Source organism: Struthio camelus, chromosome 2 (assembly GCF_040807025.1).
Source record: "Struthio camelus isolate bStrCam1 chromosome 2, bStrCam1.hap1, whole genome shotgun sequence".
Classification (NCBI taxonomy): Eukaryota; Metazoa; Chordata; class Aves; order Struthioniformes; family Struthionidae; genus Struthio; species Struthio camelus.
The window spans coordinates 100874188-100891481 of NC_090943.1; the positions used below are offsets into that span (position 1 = coordinate 100874188).

General features: G+C 42.8%; 1 protein-coding gene across 4 annotated transcripts in view; it reads left to right on the forward strand.

Annotated features, from left to right (window-relative positions):
• ADTRP (androgen dependent TFPI regulating protein) overlaps positions 1 to 13783 on the forward strand; it is a 36195-nt gene extending 22412 nt beyond the window's left edge. For 2 of the 4 annotated variants that reach the window (XM_009677973.2, XM_009677971.2), the window contains 2 exons: positions 2467 to 2618; positions 12630 to 13783. In XM_009677973.2, coding sequence (XP_009676268.1) covers positions 2467 to 2618; positions 12630 to 12673 — 196 coding nt within the window. In that variant the 3' untranslated portion in view covers positions 12674 to 13783. Of the gene's footprint in view, positions 1 to 2466; positions 2619 to 5627; positions 6223 to 12629 lie in introns of those variants that run through there. The other 2 variants (XM_068931853.1, XM_009677972.2) reach the window with 2 other exon arrangements.
• Positions 13784 to 17294: the final 3511 nt, after the last annotated feature.

Below are 17294 nucleotides of genomic sequence, written 5' to 3' on the forward strand. Positions count from 1 at the left end.
TCTGAGAGAATAAACTATATCTAACTGGGCTTCCCCTCTGTCCACAGCCCACCCACCTCCTTTGTGTGTGACAGACCACTGGAACTGGGTTTGCATCTGTTACTGCTCATAGCATCCAGGCTCCAGTGCCAGGGTCCCACCGCAGGAGGCACAGCCAGCTCTGTGTAACTACAGGCAGCTGTCAACATTTCAAACCACCCTGACCAAGCATTATGCTGAACCTCAGCTCTGGAATGGATGTATATAGTTTCAGGATGCATTGTGATATAAAACTCTTCCCAGAGATGTACTGGACATGGGAAGCATCTAGACCCTACAGCTGAAGATGTAGAATGACTGATAAACAGAGAAAAAAATTGTTCTCATGCAAAGCTTTCTGCAAAGTAGCTGGACCTACCATGAAATTTAATCTTCTCATTTTACCCACCAGTTCCTACTCTCAGCTAGAATACGCTCCAACATTATCTACCTCAGTCCCACCCAATGAAAATCTGGAATAGAAAATAAATCACACAGATAAAACATTCTTGTGACTTGAAACTCATAATAGTGTCTTTGGAAGCAATGAACTTTGCTACTACTTTATATAAGCAAATTAGGAACCATTTATCCTAATCCTGCCCAGAGCCTAATACGATTACAACCATGGCTTCCTAAATTCCTTTTCTGTGTTCTGGTTCACTCACTTACTTAATGCTAGCTTCATTTTGCTTGTATTCTGGCAGCATTTGTCTTTTACTGTCCTTGAGATCAGACCACTCTCCAGGCAATTACTGTACTCATATGTGCCGTGCTTTCACCTAAAGCCCCTCATGCCTAGCAATTTCACAGGAGATACTGTTAGTACTGTGGCTTGAATTCTCATTGTAGAGTGAGAATCAACACGAGGATCTGGAATGAGCTGCTGAGTAATATATTGCCTTCTCAGGTCATTTTCAGTCAATTCTAACAGACTTCTTGGAGGAAGCCTGGCTGCAAGGAGGAGCAGTAGGTGACTTTTTGCACCAAGTACCTACCTCTGAGTGAGACTTCACTACAGCTTTGGATATCTGCAGTATTCAAAAAGGAAAGGTCATTTTCAATCATGGCACACCAGGGTTAAAAGAACTGTTAGGAACATTAGTTAACTCTTGCAAAGGTGGATCCTGCATGTCATGTTTGTATTAAGCAATGCCTTTCTCCTGGAGTCATCACACTGAAAATAATGAAGGATATACAAATAATAGAACCAGCATTTTAAATCTTAAAAAGGAAGTAACAAGAGCTTGCCCTTTTCCATATCAGTAGTAAAATCAATTTAACAGTAAAGATCAGGATAAAATAAATCTTAATCATCACAATAGTACAAGTGCTTTTGGAGATAAGATCAAACTAGCTTTGTAAGGGAATATAAATTATTATAGATCGTACACTATATCTTTGCAAAACTAAAATACAAAAAACAAATCAAATTAAATTGAGAGACTAATGGCTCTCTTGTAACGTGTCCATATTCTGCCTCTGCTATGAACCAAGATTCTTCCTTCGCTGCACTATCCGTTCACAACCTTCTCATTTCAAATTAACCACAAACTTAAAAAGCTCATATATCCCCAGTATGTTCCTCTCTCCGTTCTGGATCTTCCCATTTAACAACTCCTTAGACTATATTTGTTTTTATATTTTATATGGAAAGAATATTTTTATATTCTTAAATCTAAGCATTTGCTGCTGGTCATTCTTATGAATTGTAAACCATGAAAATAATGTCAGGAAACTGACAGCTACCAGACTTGTTTGAGAGAAGAAAAAGGGAGAAAGGGAGGGCCTAAGTACAAGAGAAGCCCTATAAAGTAGGCATAAGTACTGTGTTCTCTTTTATTCTTTCCTTCTTACAAATGATGCTTTGCAAATGGTTCTGAAACAAAAAGGTAAAGCAGTCAGTTATATCTCTGCTACCTACCTGGAAATTGTTCCTCCTCTCCTTCTGCTTTTAGACTGAGGGAAAAGTCGCAAGGGAGTTTCCCTTACCTGCTCAACTCCTGAATCTGTCTTTCCACTTCCTAAAACAGCGTGTGGACTGGTCAACACTGAGAGGATACAGATAGTCAGTGAGAATAAGCACTTTTTTCTACACAGACCCTTTGGATCTGAGATACTATACTCTGTATAGCCAAGTACAGAATCATATTTGTGAGCATTTTGCTTTTTTTACTGCTATTATACTGCTATAATTGTCTGTGCCACTAGGGTGACAATAGAGCACTGTTTACATTTCAACCTGCAGTGAAATCCATCTAATTTAACAGTGATTCAAGTGTGCTTCATAGAAAATAGTCCAAATGCCAAGGAGAGGTACTGACAGCTGAACTGTTTTTCTCTGTATTGAGATTATTTTGATAGCTTGGCCCTTCTGGAGTTAGAAATCATGAAGTGGTTCTTCTAACTGAATGGTACTAACCAAAGGTCATTTCTCTCCTTGTCTAGGGTCCTGTGGATTTACTCTGTAACGGGAGAGTGGGTATATCCTCTCTTTGCATTGTTCAGCCCAGTAGGACTAGCAGCCTTTTTTGCTGGTAGCCTTGCCATCATTGTCTGTTTCTACAGCTTTGGAGAGTTCCTCAATCGTATGATATGGGGTCAGTTCATATTTTATTTTTCACTTCTAAAAATAACACAGGGGAAAAAAAAGATTTAAAATGAACTCTTGTGCTTGCCTAGGTAGGTGGGGAGAGGAGGTGGGCCCTTGTACACTGCGGGGGTATTTGGGTGTCTGAGAAAGATTACTAGGTCCAAAGTAGTCACCAACTAGCAAAGAGCAAATCAGAGCAAGAATCCCAACCGTACCAAATAAAGGCTGGGCCAGTTTTCTCTAACGTGGCTTGAGAAACATCTCTTACCAGCATAATCACTGTTTTTTTAATTCCTTCTCAAAAATGATCCGCAGAGGCAAAATATCTGTGGCTAAAACTCTTATTCCACATGCAGAGTTTAGGAACTAGGGAATGGTACTGTTTACCAACAATGTATGAAGGCAATGCATCCAGGTGAGAACATCTCAATAGCTCTGTAGGTAAAATAGCACTTTTGAGAACATCTCCCTTCTGCTTCCATAGTGACATAATCAGTAAGGATTTAAAGAAAAAGAAAGTCAGCCTACTTGGACAAATAAGCAATTAGAAAAAAAAGAGTGGTTTAGGAGGAAACATTCACCAGTTAGTAGAGGAAAGAGAACTGCGGAAGCTTTAGGATTTGGGGGTCAGTTTTTTTTTTCCCCTCTAGTCTCCTCTCTCCTTTTCATTCAAGATCAAATTTTATGATGATGAAAGTGTTTCTGTCAGGAAAATGTGTGTATTTTATTTAGGACAAATGTGTGAGCATTTACAATTTCTTAAACTAGATTCTTGATGAAAAGAAAAGCCCTGCAAAAAACACCTCTGAAAATAAAGAAGACAGCCTCCCTCTGTTCTCAGGGAACATGTGATGTCTGATCTATTTTGTGAAGTCTCACATGCCTGTCAAGCCAAAGTAGAGTGTCTATAGCTAGTCTCTCACCATTTGTACTCTGCTACCTAAAAGCAGCAGACTGACTTTCAAATGTGCTGAATAACCAATGTCAGTGCCTGATACCTTTGCAAATAAGATGCTTGCTCCACATACCCATATTTGAAAATTTTTGTCATATTCTATTCTTGTATAAATACGTGATGAAGATTGCTGGTAACTGAAGAGAGATCTGTAAGCATTTTGCATTAACTCTGGTGTAAGAGGCACCACCAAAAAATCAAATACTACTACTACTATTTTTTGCTTCTTATATTGAATCAAAGACCATACCATCACCACTAAAAGACAAAACAGGTCTTCTGTCAAATATCAGATCTTATACAATCTAGGTATCAGGTTTTTTCATCATCAGCTAAGCATTATTTATTCCAGGCCTAGAATATGCCTGCTGCAACAACTGAAGATAATCAAAATAAAATTAGTTTGATTCTCAAGGTGTTAATTGACTGAACAAAAGATTGTGCCAAATACAGATCAAATTAACTGCAAAAATTAGCTGCATTTCTAACTGCTGACTAATTACTTTCACTTAGGAAATAGATGTTAATTCTAGAAATTCTAAGTAGGGCAAACACCCAAATTTCTCTTCTGTCTTCTCAGAAAGGCTGAAAATCAGTCCCAGTTGTGACAGCATAAATGTAGCCTGAGAGACTACAAATAAATGTACCATACCTTATGTCCTCCACTGATATTTGATGTGCTGTTGTGGTTCATGGAGGTCTCTGTGTGTGGTAGGTCTGTTCCTCCATTCATGCTTCATATTTTTCAAAAGAGTCGCAAAAGCATAGCCCTAATGATTACTTGGTGTTTTCATCCAAGCACAGGGCACGTGTGTAATCTCTTGTTACTTTAAATATATTCTCAGCTCTTCACCTCCAGGACTGACAACATTACCTAGATTTGCTGTACATTGATGAAAAGCTGCAATTTGCACGCCCATAGCTGGTTGCGCTGTAGTATCTAAATCTGCAGTTTGATAATATGGGGACTTTGAGAGCAATAACATCTCAGTGAGTTCCTGCCCACTGCCCCCAACTCTTTCCTACTCTAGCACACATTCTTATTTTTTGCAAGCAGTGATTTTTAACTTGGATCTTTTTCCTGATCCATTTCTCACCCAAGAAAGGGGCAGGTCTTCGTTAAGCTGGTATTACAGAATCACAGAATCACAGAATGCTTTAGGTTGGAAGGGACCTCTGGAGATCATCTAGTTCAACCTCTAGACTGGGGGTTAGAAGGGTGCTCTAGAGCATATTGCCCAGGATCACATCCAGACAGGTTTTGAATATCTCCAGGGAAGGAGACTCCACCACCTCTCTGGGCAACCTGTTCCAATGCTCTGTCACCCTCACAGTCAAGAAGTTTTTTCTCAGGTTTAGGTGGAACTTCCTGTGGTTCAGTTTCTGCCCATTGCCTCTTGTCCTGTTGCTGGGCACCACGGAGAAGAGACAGGCCTCATCCTCTTGACACTCCCCCTTCAGATACTTATACAGGTTGATCAGATCTCCTCTCAGTCTTCTCTTCTCCAGGCTGAACAGGCCCAGCTCTCGCAGCCTTTCTTCATAGGAGAGATGCTCCAGTCCCCTCATCATCTTTGTAGCCCTCCGCTGCACTCTCTCCAGTAGTGCCATGTCTCTCTTGTACCGGGGAGGCCAGGATTGGACACAGTACTCCAGGTGAGGCCTCCCCAGGGCTGAGGAGAGGGGCAGGATCACCTCCCTCCACCTGCTGGCAACACTCTGCCTAATGCAGCCCAGGATCCCCTTGGCCTTCTTGGCCACAAGGGCACACTGCTGGCTCATGGTTAACTTGTTGTCCACCAGCACTCCCAGGTTCTTCTCTGCAGAGCTACTTTCTAGCAGGTCAGTCCCCAGCCTGTACTGGTGCAGGGGGTTATTCCTCCCTGGGTGCAGGACCCTGCACTTGCCTTTGTTGAACTTCAGGAGGTTCCTCTCCGCACAGCTCTCCAGCCTGTCCAGGTCCCTCTCAACGGCAGCACAGCTTTCTGGTGTGTCAGCCACTCCCCCCAGTTTAGTATCATCAGCAAACTTGCTGAGGGTGTACTCTGTGCCTTCCTCCAGGTCATCGATGAATACATTGAACAAGACTGGACCCAGGACTGACCCCTGGGGGAGCCCGCCAGCTACAGGCCTCCAACTTGACTCCGCACCACTGACCACAACCCTCGGAGCTCGGCCATCCAGCCAGTTCTCAATCCACCTCACCATCCACTCATCTAGCCCACACTTCCTGAACTTGCTTATGAGGATGTGATGGGAGACAGTGTCGAAAGCCTTGCTGAAGTCCAGGCAGACAACATCCACTGCTCTGCTCTCATCTACCCAGCCAATCATTCCATCATAGAATGCTGTCAGATTGCTCAAGCATGATTTCCCTTTGGTGAATCCATGCTGACTACTCCTGATCACCTTCTTGTCCTCCACATGCTTAGTGAGGACCTCCAGGAGGAGCTGTTCCATCACCTTTCCGGGGATGGAGGTGAGGCTGACAGGCCTGTAGTTCCCTGGCTCCTCTTTCTTGCCCTTTTGGAAGACTCGAGTGACATTGACTTTCTTCTAATGCTCAGGCACCTCTCCTGTTTGCCAGGACCTTTCAAAGATGATAAAGAGTGGCCTAGCAATAACATCTGCCAGCTCCCTCAGCACTCGTGGGTGCATCCCATCGGGGTCCATGGATTTATGGATGTCAGGTTTGGACAAAAGATCTCTAACCTGATCCTCCTCGACCAAGGGAGAGTCTTCCTTTCTCCAGCCTTCCTCTCTTGTCCCCAGGGTCTGGAATTCCTGAGGACTGGCCTTAGCAGTGAAGACTGAAGCAAAGGCAGCATTCAATAACTCTGCCTTCTCTATATCCTTTGTTACCAGGGCACCCGCCCCATTCAACAGCGGGCCCACATTTTCCCTAGTCTTCCTTTTGCTATTGATGTATTTGAAGAACCCCTTCTTGTTGTCCTTGACATCCCTTGCCAGATTTAATTCCAATTGGGCCTTAGCCTTCCTTGTCACATCCCTGCACGCTCTGACAACGTCCCTGTATTCCTCCCCAGTGGCCTGTCCCCTTCTCCACATTCTGTACACTTCCTTCTTCTGTTGGAGTTTGGCCAGGAGTTCCTTGCTCATCCATGCAGGTCTCCTGCCCGCTTTGCTCGACTTCTTCCTCAGAGGGATGCACTGATCTTGAGCCTGGAGGAGGTGATGCTTGAATATTAACCAGCTTTCTTGGGCCCCCTCCTCCTTCTAGGGCCCTACCCCATGAGATTCCCCTAAGTAGGTCCCTGAAGAGGCCAAAGTGAGCTCTCCTGAAGTCCAGCCTTGCACTCCTACTCATTGCCCTGCTCCCTTCTCGTAGGATCCTGAACTCCACCATCTCACGGTCACTGCAGCCAAGGCTGCCCCCAACCTTCACATCTCCAACTCGACCTTCTTTGTTTGCTAGTACAAGGTCTAGCATTGCACCTCTCCTCGTTGGCGTCTCCAGCACCTGGGTCAAGAAATTATCATCCATGCTCTGCAGGAACCTCTCTGACTGTTTGTGCCTAGCTGTGCTGTCTTCCCAGCAGATGTCAGGGTGGTTGAAGTCCCCCATGAGAACCAGGGCCTGTGATCGTGAGGCTACTTCCCGCTGTCTGTAGAAGGCCTCATCGACGACTTCTTCCTGATCAGGTGGCCTGTAGTAAACCCCCACAACAGTGTCGCCCATGTTAGCCTGCCCTTTAATCCTTCCCCATAGGCTCTCAACTTGCTCTTCATCCACCCCGAGGCAGAGCTCCACACATTCTAGCTGCTCCCTCACATAAAGAGCTCCACCACCTCGTCTTCCTGGCCTGTCTTTCCTAAAAAGCACACAGCCATCCAGGACAGCATCCCAGTCATGTGAGCTATCCCACCATGTCTCTGTAACTGCAGTGAGATCATGGTCCTGTGACCGCACACAGATCTCTAACTCTTCCTGTTTATTCCCCATGCTGCGTGCATTGGTATACAGGCATTTCAGAGAGCCAGTCAAGCATGTAAGCTTCCCAGGAGAGGTGCAAGAAGATCCTCCATAGCCATGTCCCATGCTGTCTCCCCTGGCTGTATGCACCTGCTGGAGGCATCCTGACTCGAGTAGTGTTTTATTGACTACCCTGTCACTATACCACTCCCCTTCCCCCATCTTTCCTAGTTTAAAGCCCTCCTTACCAGGCTGGCCAATACTGTTGACAAAGACGCGCGTGCCCTGCTTGGTAAGGTGGATCCCATCACTCCCCATCAGCTGTTGATCTTCAAACAGGGTTCCATGGTCATAGAAACCAAAGCCCTGCTGCCAACACCAGCAACACAGCCAGTTGTTAACTTGGAAAACTCGTCTACTCCTCCTCCCGTCCTTTCCCCTCACAGGCAAGATTGAGGAGAAAACGACCTGGGCTGCCAGACCCTCAACCACCATTCCCAGAGCTCTGAAGTCCCGTTTGATGGTTTCCAATTTGCCTTTCGTGTCGTTAGTGCCCTGTCGTTAGTATTGATAGTATCCTGACATTGTTGAAACACAACCTGAGCGAAGCTATTCCAAATTATAGTGTGCCAGGATCTTGATGTATTCCTGACTAAGACAAATCTTCTGTTCAGCACTGCCTGAGTAAAAACAGCTGCAAATTGCATGGAGATGTTATTCCAGCATACCTTTTTTCTTGCAGCAAAATGGCTCCACCTGCGTTTTTCATCCTACTCTTTTCCTGTCTCACCTTCCCATCACAGTAAAGGAACTGATACAGTTAAAATATCCCTATGGAAAAACAAAACAAAACAAAACAAAAAAATCTGTGGTGGGAACGGACAAGGTTCTTCACCTCTCCTTAACATCCATACACCCCCACCAAGGAAGTGATATGTGGAACATTATTTTGAGCTTTCACTGAGATTTAGTCTCTTGCTCATAGAACAGTGATTTATGCACTGACCTCGCAGACCACCGCCAACAAATGGCATTACATTTCTAGTTGATATAATGCAAACAGCATGGTGATATCCTTCTGCCTGTGCCTGCGAGCCAGGCTGAGTCCCCAGCAGGCACAGGGACAGGCTCAGGTATGGTGCAACTACACCAGTGCAGGCACTGCCAGGGCACAAGGAGACTTAAGGAGTGACATAGCCTCGTAATGAGGTGGACGGTGACAGTCACTCCCTTTTGATTCCTACTCTGCCCTTGAAAGCCACAGGCTACAGAATAATGTAATTGTCCACTGGCTTCCGACTGGCAAATCGAGAAACAACTCTGATGCCGTCTATAACCACCAAACAAATATGCCTATCAACATCTGCCACGACGCTCCCACGCTGCATCCCTCCTGCAACCAGTCCCATTGGGTTGCTCTGACCGGTCAGTCTTTGTCCCAAGGACTAAGGCTGCAGGGTAGGTACTTCTTTTTCCTTCCTTCCTCCCATTTGGAGCATGAAGACATGCTGAGTTTGTGTCCAGAAACATTAAGATAAGTTGTGTATATTAGATGATGCAAGAAGTGATCAACTAATAGTTTCATAAGTGTCAGCACCTTGGTTTCCAGTGAACTTGCATCTTGTGGCTGACTGCAGGCTTCAAATGAAGTTTTTCTCATGGTGTTCTCTGTTTTATAAGGGCTCTCTTCCATGTTGCTTTATAGCTTCAGGCCACTATCATTTTTCCTAAAATAAAAAGTACCAAATATGTAAATACTTACTCCTTTCCACCCATAAGTGTATACTTAGCTCCAAATTATTCCAGAGTCCATGAATGGCAGCTTTCAGCTATGAACAAGTAATTTTTAAAGCTAAACATCCTGTGTTCCACCAAAAAGATGTGGTATCACTTCTGAGAGCTGGAAATCCAGGCTGCCTAATAATATAACCTTGTTTTTCCTCTTCAGAGCAGCCAAGAGACACCAGGCCCTAAATATGTTTTATTATTTATAGACAAACTATTTCATATAGTATTTGAGATTTTAAAAATGTATCATTTCTCATTCGCCTTTCCCTGTACTTGCACAGTCGGATTCATGGTAACTACGGCAACGCAGCTGCACAGGCTGAGCGGCACAGAAAATAGTATCAGTAATGACTTTTTTTTGTTTTAAATCCCGAAGTTCCTACAGTACTAGACAATGCTGAGTAATATAGAAACTCCAAAGAGGATAATTGGAAACAATGCGCTGATTCTTTTGCCCCCATAAATTTACCTCAGCTGAGAATTTGGCTGCAGGGTCTGAGTACCAAAGATGAATCGCGTGATATTTTCTCTCATTCCTGATGGGTAGAAAACATCACATGGACAACTGATCTCATTTTATTTTGACCTGTCAAACAGGAGTCCTCAAAAATAAAGCAAAACGGTTTCCCCTAGGATTTTGCTTCTGGTGAGACAAACAGATCCTCAGGAGAAATTCAGATCAAAGTTCTCCAAAGTAGAAAGAGCAACATTTAAGGTGAGGTCTCTTCTCTGGTACCAGTGTTTGAAGATGCAGTGGATTCATTTGTCTTTCATCTAGCAGGCACACTGAAACACTTGCAGCAGCTGCTTCATTTCAATACTTTGAAATGTATGTGAATAGGAGCTATATGTGATCCTTGCTGTCTTATTGGCTAGCGACAACTAGCTACTCTGCTAGAGATTTAAATGCTTGTTAAGGGAAACCAGGCAAATCACTTGTAAGATTTTACAGTCGCAAGGCATCTGCCAAGTTCAAAGAAAACATTCTTCCCTGAGTGGTGGAACGGGGAGAGAAACGGGGCAAAAAGGGAGCTGGCCCAAGCAGGGTGAGCCCAGACTGGTAGTGAGAAAAGGAGCAACAGCTGCTACCAATCCCAGCAGAAGGCTTCCCCAGACTTGCAGCTCCTTCTTCCTCTGGTAGGGAAAGCTTTGGTCAGCAGCTGGCTAAAGAACACCAAGGGAAGCAATGCCAGAATTAAACATATTTCCAAAGCCAGGGAAGCATTCTGGTTTACTGCAAGGGGTAAGCCAGTATACTGTGGTTCATGCAAATAATTGCTGTCAGGAAAAAGAAGAAACTTACAGCGAAGTAAACTCCTCGTGAAGACAGGACATGGAGGGATATCCTCTTCCAGATTGTCTAGAGGCTCTTGAAGACCCTGCTGATGCAAATAGGAAACATTTCTTACAACTAAATACAGCCAAAGACATTGCTGAATTGTATTCATGCAAGGCTAAGCTAAAGTTATAGGGCAATCTTCTTTTTTTACATATTTTATCTCTTCTTTTTGAAGTACTTTTTTGTGAAATACATTTTACGTAAGTATATATCATGTTTTAGGAACAGATTTCTGCACTCCCCCCCCCGCCCCCCGGCCATGGTTTTATTTGTGTGTTTACCTGCTTGTGAAACCAAGCTCCCTTAATACCGTATCGTCAGCTACTGGGAAACTCAGCCTATATGACAGCCCATTAATCTGTACAATATAAAGTAATATGATAATATAAGATCGAATTCTTTATGCTTTCATTTTACTGATCAGCTATTGAGTTGAGACTGCAGAAACCCAAGCAACAAATCAAAGAATACAAAGGGTATTTGTGTGAGGTAAAAAGTCACTCTAGCATTGAATGGGCACAGGCTTAGTTATGAATGGTAGTTTTTGTATGAACTTTAAAATGCTTGTGTTCTTCAGGTAATTATCAATCTAGACACAGGTTCTACCCTTCTTTATCACAGTCCTGTTACTTATTTAATGTCCTAGGGCATTTTAAACAGAGCTTCCTATCTAGAAAATATTTTCATTTGTTCTATCATGCCTTAGAGAACAAAGAATACTCCAAGTTATATAAATTTCTTTCAGTGAAGTAACAATGTTTATTTCTACAATTTCACTATATTGCCAGTGATGAATGGAACTCAAGGTCAGGAGAAAAAGAGTAATATTTAAAAGCCCAGAGTGTGCAAATCAAACATTTGTGTTTACTTTTGCCTCATCCATTCATCCTAGCTGTGCCACAGGCTTGTGATGGCATATTTATAACCTTCCTATTTGTCAGTCAAGTTGCAGATTACCACTGGGGTACAGGAATCTACCTACCTATTTAAAGAAAACACACCTCTTCTGTTACATGACCTACTGCTGCTGACAAGTTTGCCTAATGATCCGCTGGAGGGAGACATGATCAGCAGCTCTGGCAGCTCAGGCTTCCAGTTTCATCATTGGAGGCCAAACATATTAACAGATGCTTGCTAATATGCTAGCCCTGGCATAATAGGCTTTTTTCTTCTTCTGTCTTTGAAACACTTATTTGTATTCCTCCGCATAAGATATTTCCAGGATCATGTCGGAAGGAAGGACTTTAAGGCCTGTGTTGCATATCAGGTCAATTGCCACATGCTATGTAGACTGGAAAATAAATAAAATAAAGTGGTTACAGAGTCTCAGAGTCTCCGAGGTCTACAGACAAGGGAAGTAGCTTTAGAAGAGGGTTCCCTGTGAGTGGGTGATCCTTCTTAGGACAGAAGAGAGGCTGAGGCAGCATTAGATGGTAGGAATTCCTAATCACATACGGCTGGTATCACCTCCGGGGCTGGAGGGCAGCATGTCTGATCTCTGGCTGTTGCTCCAGAAAGATGTCTTTAGGAGGTCCTGTGCCATCCTGGCCAGCCACAGGAAGATGCTTCATATATCTCATTTGCAACATGCTGTGTGCAAGAATTAATATCTGATGCCTTTTCAGTTGAACTTTATTTCTTAAGCTTTTCATATACTCTTACACCAACCAGGCTAAGCTCAGTTGTTGGCAGACACTTTTCCCCCCTAGCAATGGATTTGGTCCATGGTAGATTTCAAATTGTTCTTCGGAAATCAAACAGCCACCTGCTTGCTAGGTGCATCCCAGGCACATTCAGCTTCTGCAGCTCTTAGGCATTAAAAGCTGGTTCAAGCCGTGCATTCATAGCTCTCTCCTTGCCCCAGGCAGACCTAGTTCCCAAGGGATGCTGGAAGGCTGCGGACTGGTTCACATCCCCGCCCGTAGAAGCATCCCTGATCTGTGAGAGGCCTTCTCTATTGCTCCTTTTTTTAAGCAATCTGTTCTCCTCTGCTTCTGAATAGGAGATTCAATAGTAATACCGGACTACAAGCGGAAAGGCAAGTGAAGGCTCCTCTTCAAGCCAAACAATCTCTCCATGAACACTGAAGCCGTGAAGTAGAGGAAAATAAATGCAGCTGTGGTAAATCCTTTCTTCAATGCATTGCAGCTTCTGGTGAAGCCATTGTGTCATCAGGCATATGGAAAACTAGTGGAAAATATGAAATGTTTGCCTCTTACATGATAACTCTGCAACTGCTATGAATAAGAAAACTGTGTTCATCTGTTCGTTTACACGGATTTCTCATCTCTTGCACAATCTACGTGAGGGTGTGTCCATGGTTAAAACTTGTCACTGGTAAAAGAACTCCCTCATGCGCTTGGCACCACTCTGTAAAAGACCCGTGAATGCAAGCCAGCTCTTGTTTGGACTGCCCTTCATCAAGTCTGGAAAAAATTAAGAAGAGGGATAATTTTAACACTGCTGTGACTTCCAACCTAGATAGATAACAAATTGGGCTAACAAGGACTGTAATTAGGAATGTCTGCTCAGAAAGTTCACCATGAAGCCAAATTCTTCTAACAAGAAACATTCTGGAATATTAATATCTGCAATATCTACCCTCTATTTTTAACAAGAAAACTGAACGCAACACTCTTTCTTCCTTTTTCTTGGTTTCAGTTAATCTTGCAGCAAAAGTAACCTAATTATACTGACTGCATGATTGCTTTGACAGAAAGCATGTTAATTTAAAGCGCTGTTTAACATAAAGCTGCCTGCCATATAATTACACTCCATTCACATGTTTACTAATCTTGCTCAATATAGTTGATTTCTGTTATTAGCCTCAACATCTTGTTAACATCTAAAACACTGGAGATGTGCTTTGTAAACTCGAATAAACAGGCAAAACTGACTCCAGTGCAAGTGTTCTTTAATGGTCAATGTGAAAAGGAATGTTCTCTCTGTTATTAGTGGTGCATTTAAATGAGAATTTAAAACTACCCGCAGTAGTTCAGCACCTAACTCCCTCTTCATTGCCAAAACCCATAGCTTAGAGCTACTGTGCACTCAGCACTCACCAGGGTGTTATTTTCATTTCTGTTAATGCTGCTGTAGCTTAGTAAAAATGAAACACATTGTAAGCTGCCTGTGAGCAATAAAAAATAATGCATATACCTAAGATTGTTCTTCTCACGTGTTAAGCACCGGATAAAATTTTAGCTTAGGTATTTAACGTACTAGGACTAGCTTGCAAACTATGTTAACTCTACCTGCCAATGAAAAACGTGTGCACATTCTGTTTGTCTACATTACTCAATTACTCATTCCAGCTAACTTTGCAAAGGGAATATATATGTGTGGCTCCCTCTTTTCTGTTCAAGTCGAAGGAGAGCATGGAGAGAAGTCAGCTGAAAGAAGCTGATCAAAGGAAATATTTCAGAGAGCCAGACAAAAGAAAAACAAGTGAAGTGAATTAGGGAAGAGGAGAAAGTTCAGGAGACTCCCTGTACATTTTTTTGGCTTTGGTACAGATAGTCCAGTGAAAACATTGTAAATGTCAGAAATTCAAAACACAGCCTGGGCTCTGGCAAGGCAGGGTGGTTCCTTCCACGTCCAGGCAGAGGCTGTGCATGGCACATCGCACCCTCAGCTACCGCCAGGATGGTGATTAACTTTGGGTTCTGATGTCAGTGACTTTTCTGCTGAAATAGAGAAGTTTGAGAGAATTGTGCGACTTTTGTTTCTTTATTTAAAAAGGAGTCAGAAAAAACTTTGCTCTGGTGCTTTCTATTATGTTCTGCATGCTGCCTGGAAAAGGAAGAGGCTGGATCCGAGTTGTGTGCTTTGAGAACGAGATCAGGAACCTCTGTCTCCAAAACACAGATGCTAGGATCTTGGGGTCTGCTTCAGTTCTTTCTCTTTAAGGCATATGAAGCTATGTAAGGCAGAGAGTGCACATCATTGATCACGAACTGCCATTGTCCCTGAAATTTCAATAAGGCTGTACCGAGGTACACTGAGTAAGGATCTGGCCTTTAGGACATTTACATCAGATTTTTCTTCCAATCTCTTTCCATCTCTCATTTTATTTTGAGTAAATATGCAAATCCAGTCAGAACTGTTTATTTATAGCTGTAGATGTTCATGGCTGTGTAAATTAGAAGTTATTACTGAATGAGATGCCCGCCCACTCGCACAGTGCAGCTGTACAGGAATCCTTTCATGCTGCTCAACTGTGTGCAGTCTAGAATGGGAGGCAAATAATGTGCTCCCAGTCAAATGAAGGGACTGCTGCTTGAGCCCTTGGGCAAAAAAACAGCAATTTATTTTTTTTCTGCAGTACAATGTGCAGTACGACAACCCCAATTATCTAATACTCTTTAGCCCTGCCATTTTTGTGTGGCAGAGAGAGAAAATAAAGGTTTAAATTTTCTGGAGAAAAAAAAAAAAAAACAGAACCTATCACTGAACTTCCTTTTTCCAAGATTAAGTTTTTTTGAGGGTCTGGTGAGGAGAGAGAAAAGTGAAACTGGTTATTATTTGAGGTAGGACAATGTCAGAAATTAAGGACATATCACACATACACAGAGTGGGGTTCTTTTGGTGTAGCCAAAACAGCTGTAAAGTAATATCCACAATGATCAGAAACTTTCATCTTTGCTCATACCTTTAAAAAAACATTGACTAGTACTAATTTATACCCTCCCCAATTTCCCACACAAGTTTCTTGCTTTGGGTTTCTGCCAGTTTCAGGGTCACAATCTGACCTTAATAACATAACTTAGGACTGCTCTTCAGCCTTCAGTTCAGTGGAACTGCTGAAGATTTACTTTGATGGATACGAGGCCAGGATCTGGCATGCAGAAAATATGCATGCGCATTCTACCAAAGCATCTAAAATAGTTGCCCAGGGAGGCTAAAATCCAATTTGAGACCTTGTGTTCACTTGGCAGAGCACATAATTAAATACTTTGTGCCACAAAATTAACCAGAAATTCTCAGGAGTATTGGTAAGAGGAGGCTTAGAACCAACCATGAGAGCCAGGCAAAGAACTACTTCCCAGGAAAATTGTTCAGTAGATACTGGAAAAATTCACAGACTTCATAGCTGAGTCATAATAAATTTTGTTAATACTCAGCCTTAGAGAAAGACATTGTTGACTGTGTATCAGGATTCGTATAAATACCTCCCTAACAAGTTGAGTTTCTGAACTGAAGCCACACTTTAACCTAAGAATTGCTTGTGATTGTGTTTTATCTGCTGTTATCTCCCATCAAGAAGTTAATTCAAATACAATTACAATAGGTCAGACCTAGTGATCAGTGGTCAAAAGCTCCTCACATGAAATCTTTCCCTTTTTAAGTCTCTGGAAGCACTACCCTGCAAGGAGTCTAATGATTCTAAAAAGCAGGCTAAATGCCTCAGGTGTTTAATATGAATGTATTTCAGTTTCTTAACTTCTAGACATGGGTGTTTAAAAACAATGGTTTCAGTAAAATCCTTAGGATAAGGCTCAATAATAGCTCCTAAATATAAAATCTAATAATCATACTTGATATTTCAATGTCACTGTCTATAGAATGCTCCCAAAACATTTAGCAAATCTTCAACTTCCTTTTGCTTTGAGAGGGTAATTTCCCTCACTACCAGGAAGACAGAACAAACTCAGGTAAGAAAATAAGGCCTTTTTCTACATCTCTGCCAAACAGAACTACCTGCTCTGCATATGTAGGACAATCTGGTTTTATTGTTAGTAAGGATTAGGTTCCAAAAGGAGAAAGGACTGAAACCTACATATACTAACGCATACCTGCTTTTCATTGTGAAATGCTCATTAACGTTTGTGGTCTGGAATGAGCTAGAGATTATGCACTAGCCAGATGGCAGGTGTAAGGCACGTTTGTCACTTCAGTTTACTTAAAGTTCGCGTGCTACAACATACCGCCACTTCCTCTGCCTGTGTTTGGAAACGCCGGATTTTATTCTGCTGCTTTTCTTTCACTTCAGGATCAAAAACACTGACAGTGGCATCCCCTAGCTCCTATATATACAATACAAACATGCACCACACAGTACATGCGTACGAGGAAAGGGTCCATCTGTGACAAGTTCAGGACCCCAGTTTACAAACTCCGCAATTCATGCTGCAAAACATAAGAGGTGATTGCCCCAGCTCCCTGCCTTGCCAGCTCGGAGGTCACCGTTCCCATAGCAGAGGCAACTGAATGGGCAGCACACGGCTGCTGGAGTTCACAGTCTGAAATATTTACATGAACTCTCACTAAGAGGCCTGCAAGTCCTCAGGCACACGCTCTATCTTAGGCTGTTCTTACCCAGGCTCACGTATAGCCTGCCCACAAAGCACCTTTCCTGCATTGGCCGGAGATGAAAACTCTCGAAATAACAGGAATCAATACAGATCGTGAGTCAGAGCTCGAATACGCTGTGGTTATATGATGGCTAGTTACCATATAGGTCTGCACAGCCGCAGCTGTGTTCAGCTAGTCAGAACATCAGGGCCAAAGTGGGAAATGAGTATACACATATATAAAAACAGGAACTCCATATATAAGCACTTGTGTGCATGTGAATATTTATAAACACACGCGGGGTTTCCACCAGGCTTTTCTGAAGACTGACGTAGAAAAGGACAATTTTGGTCATATGCCTTCAGACCAGGAA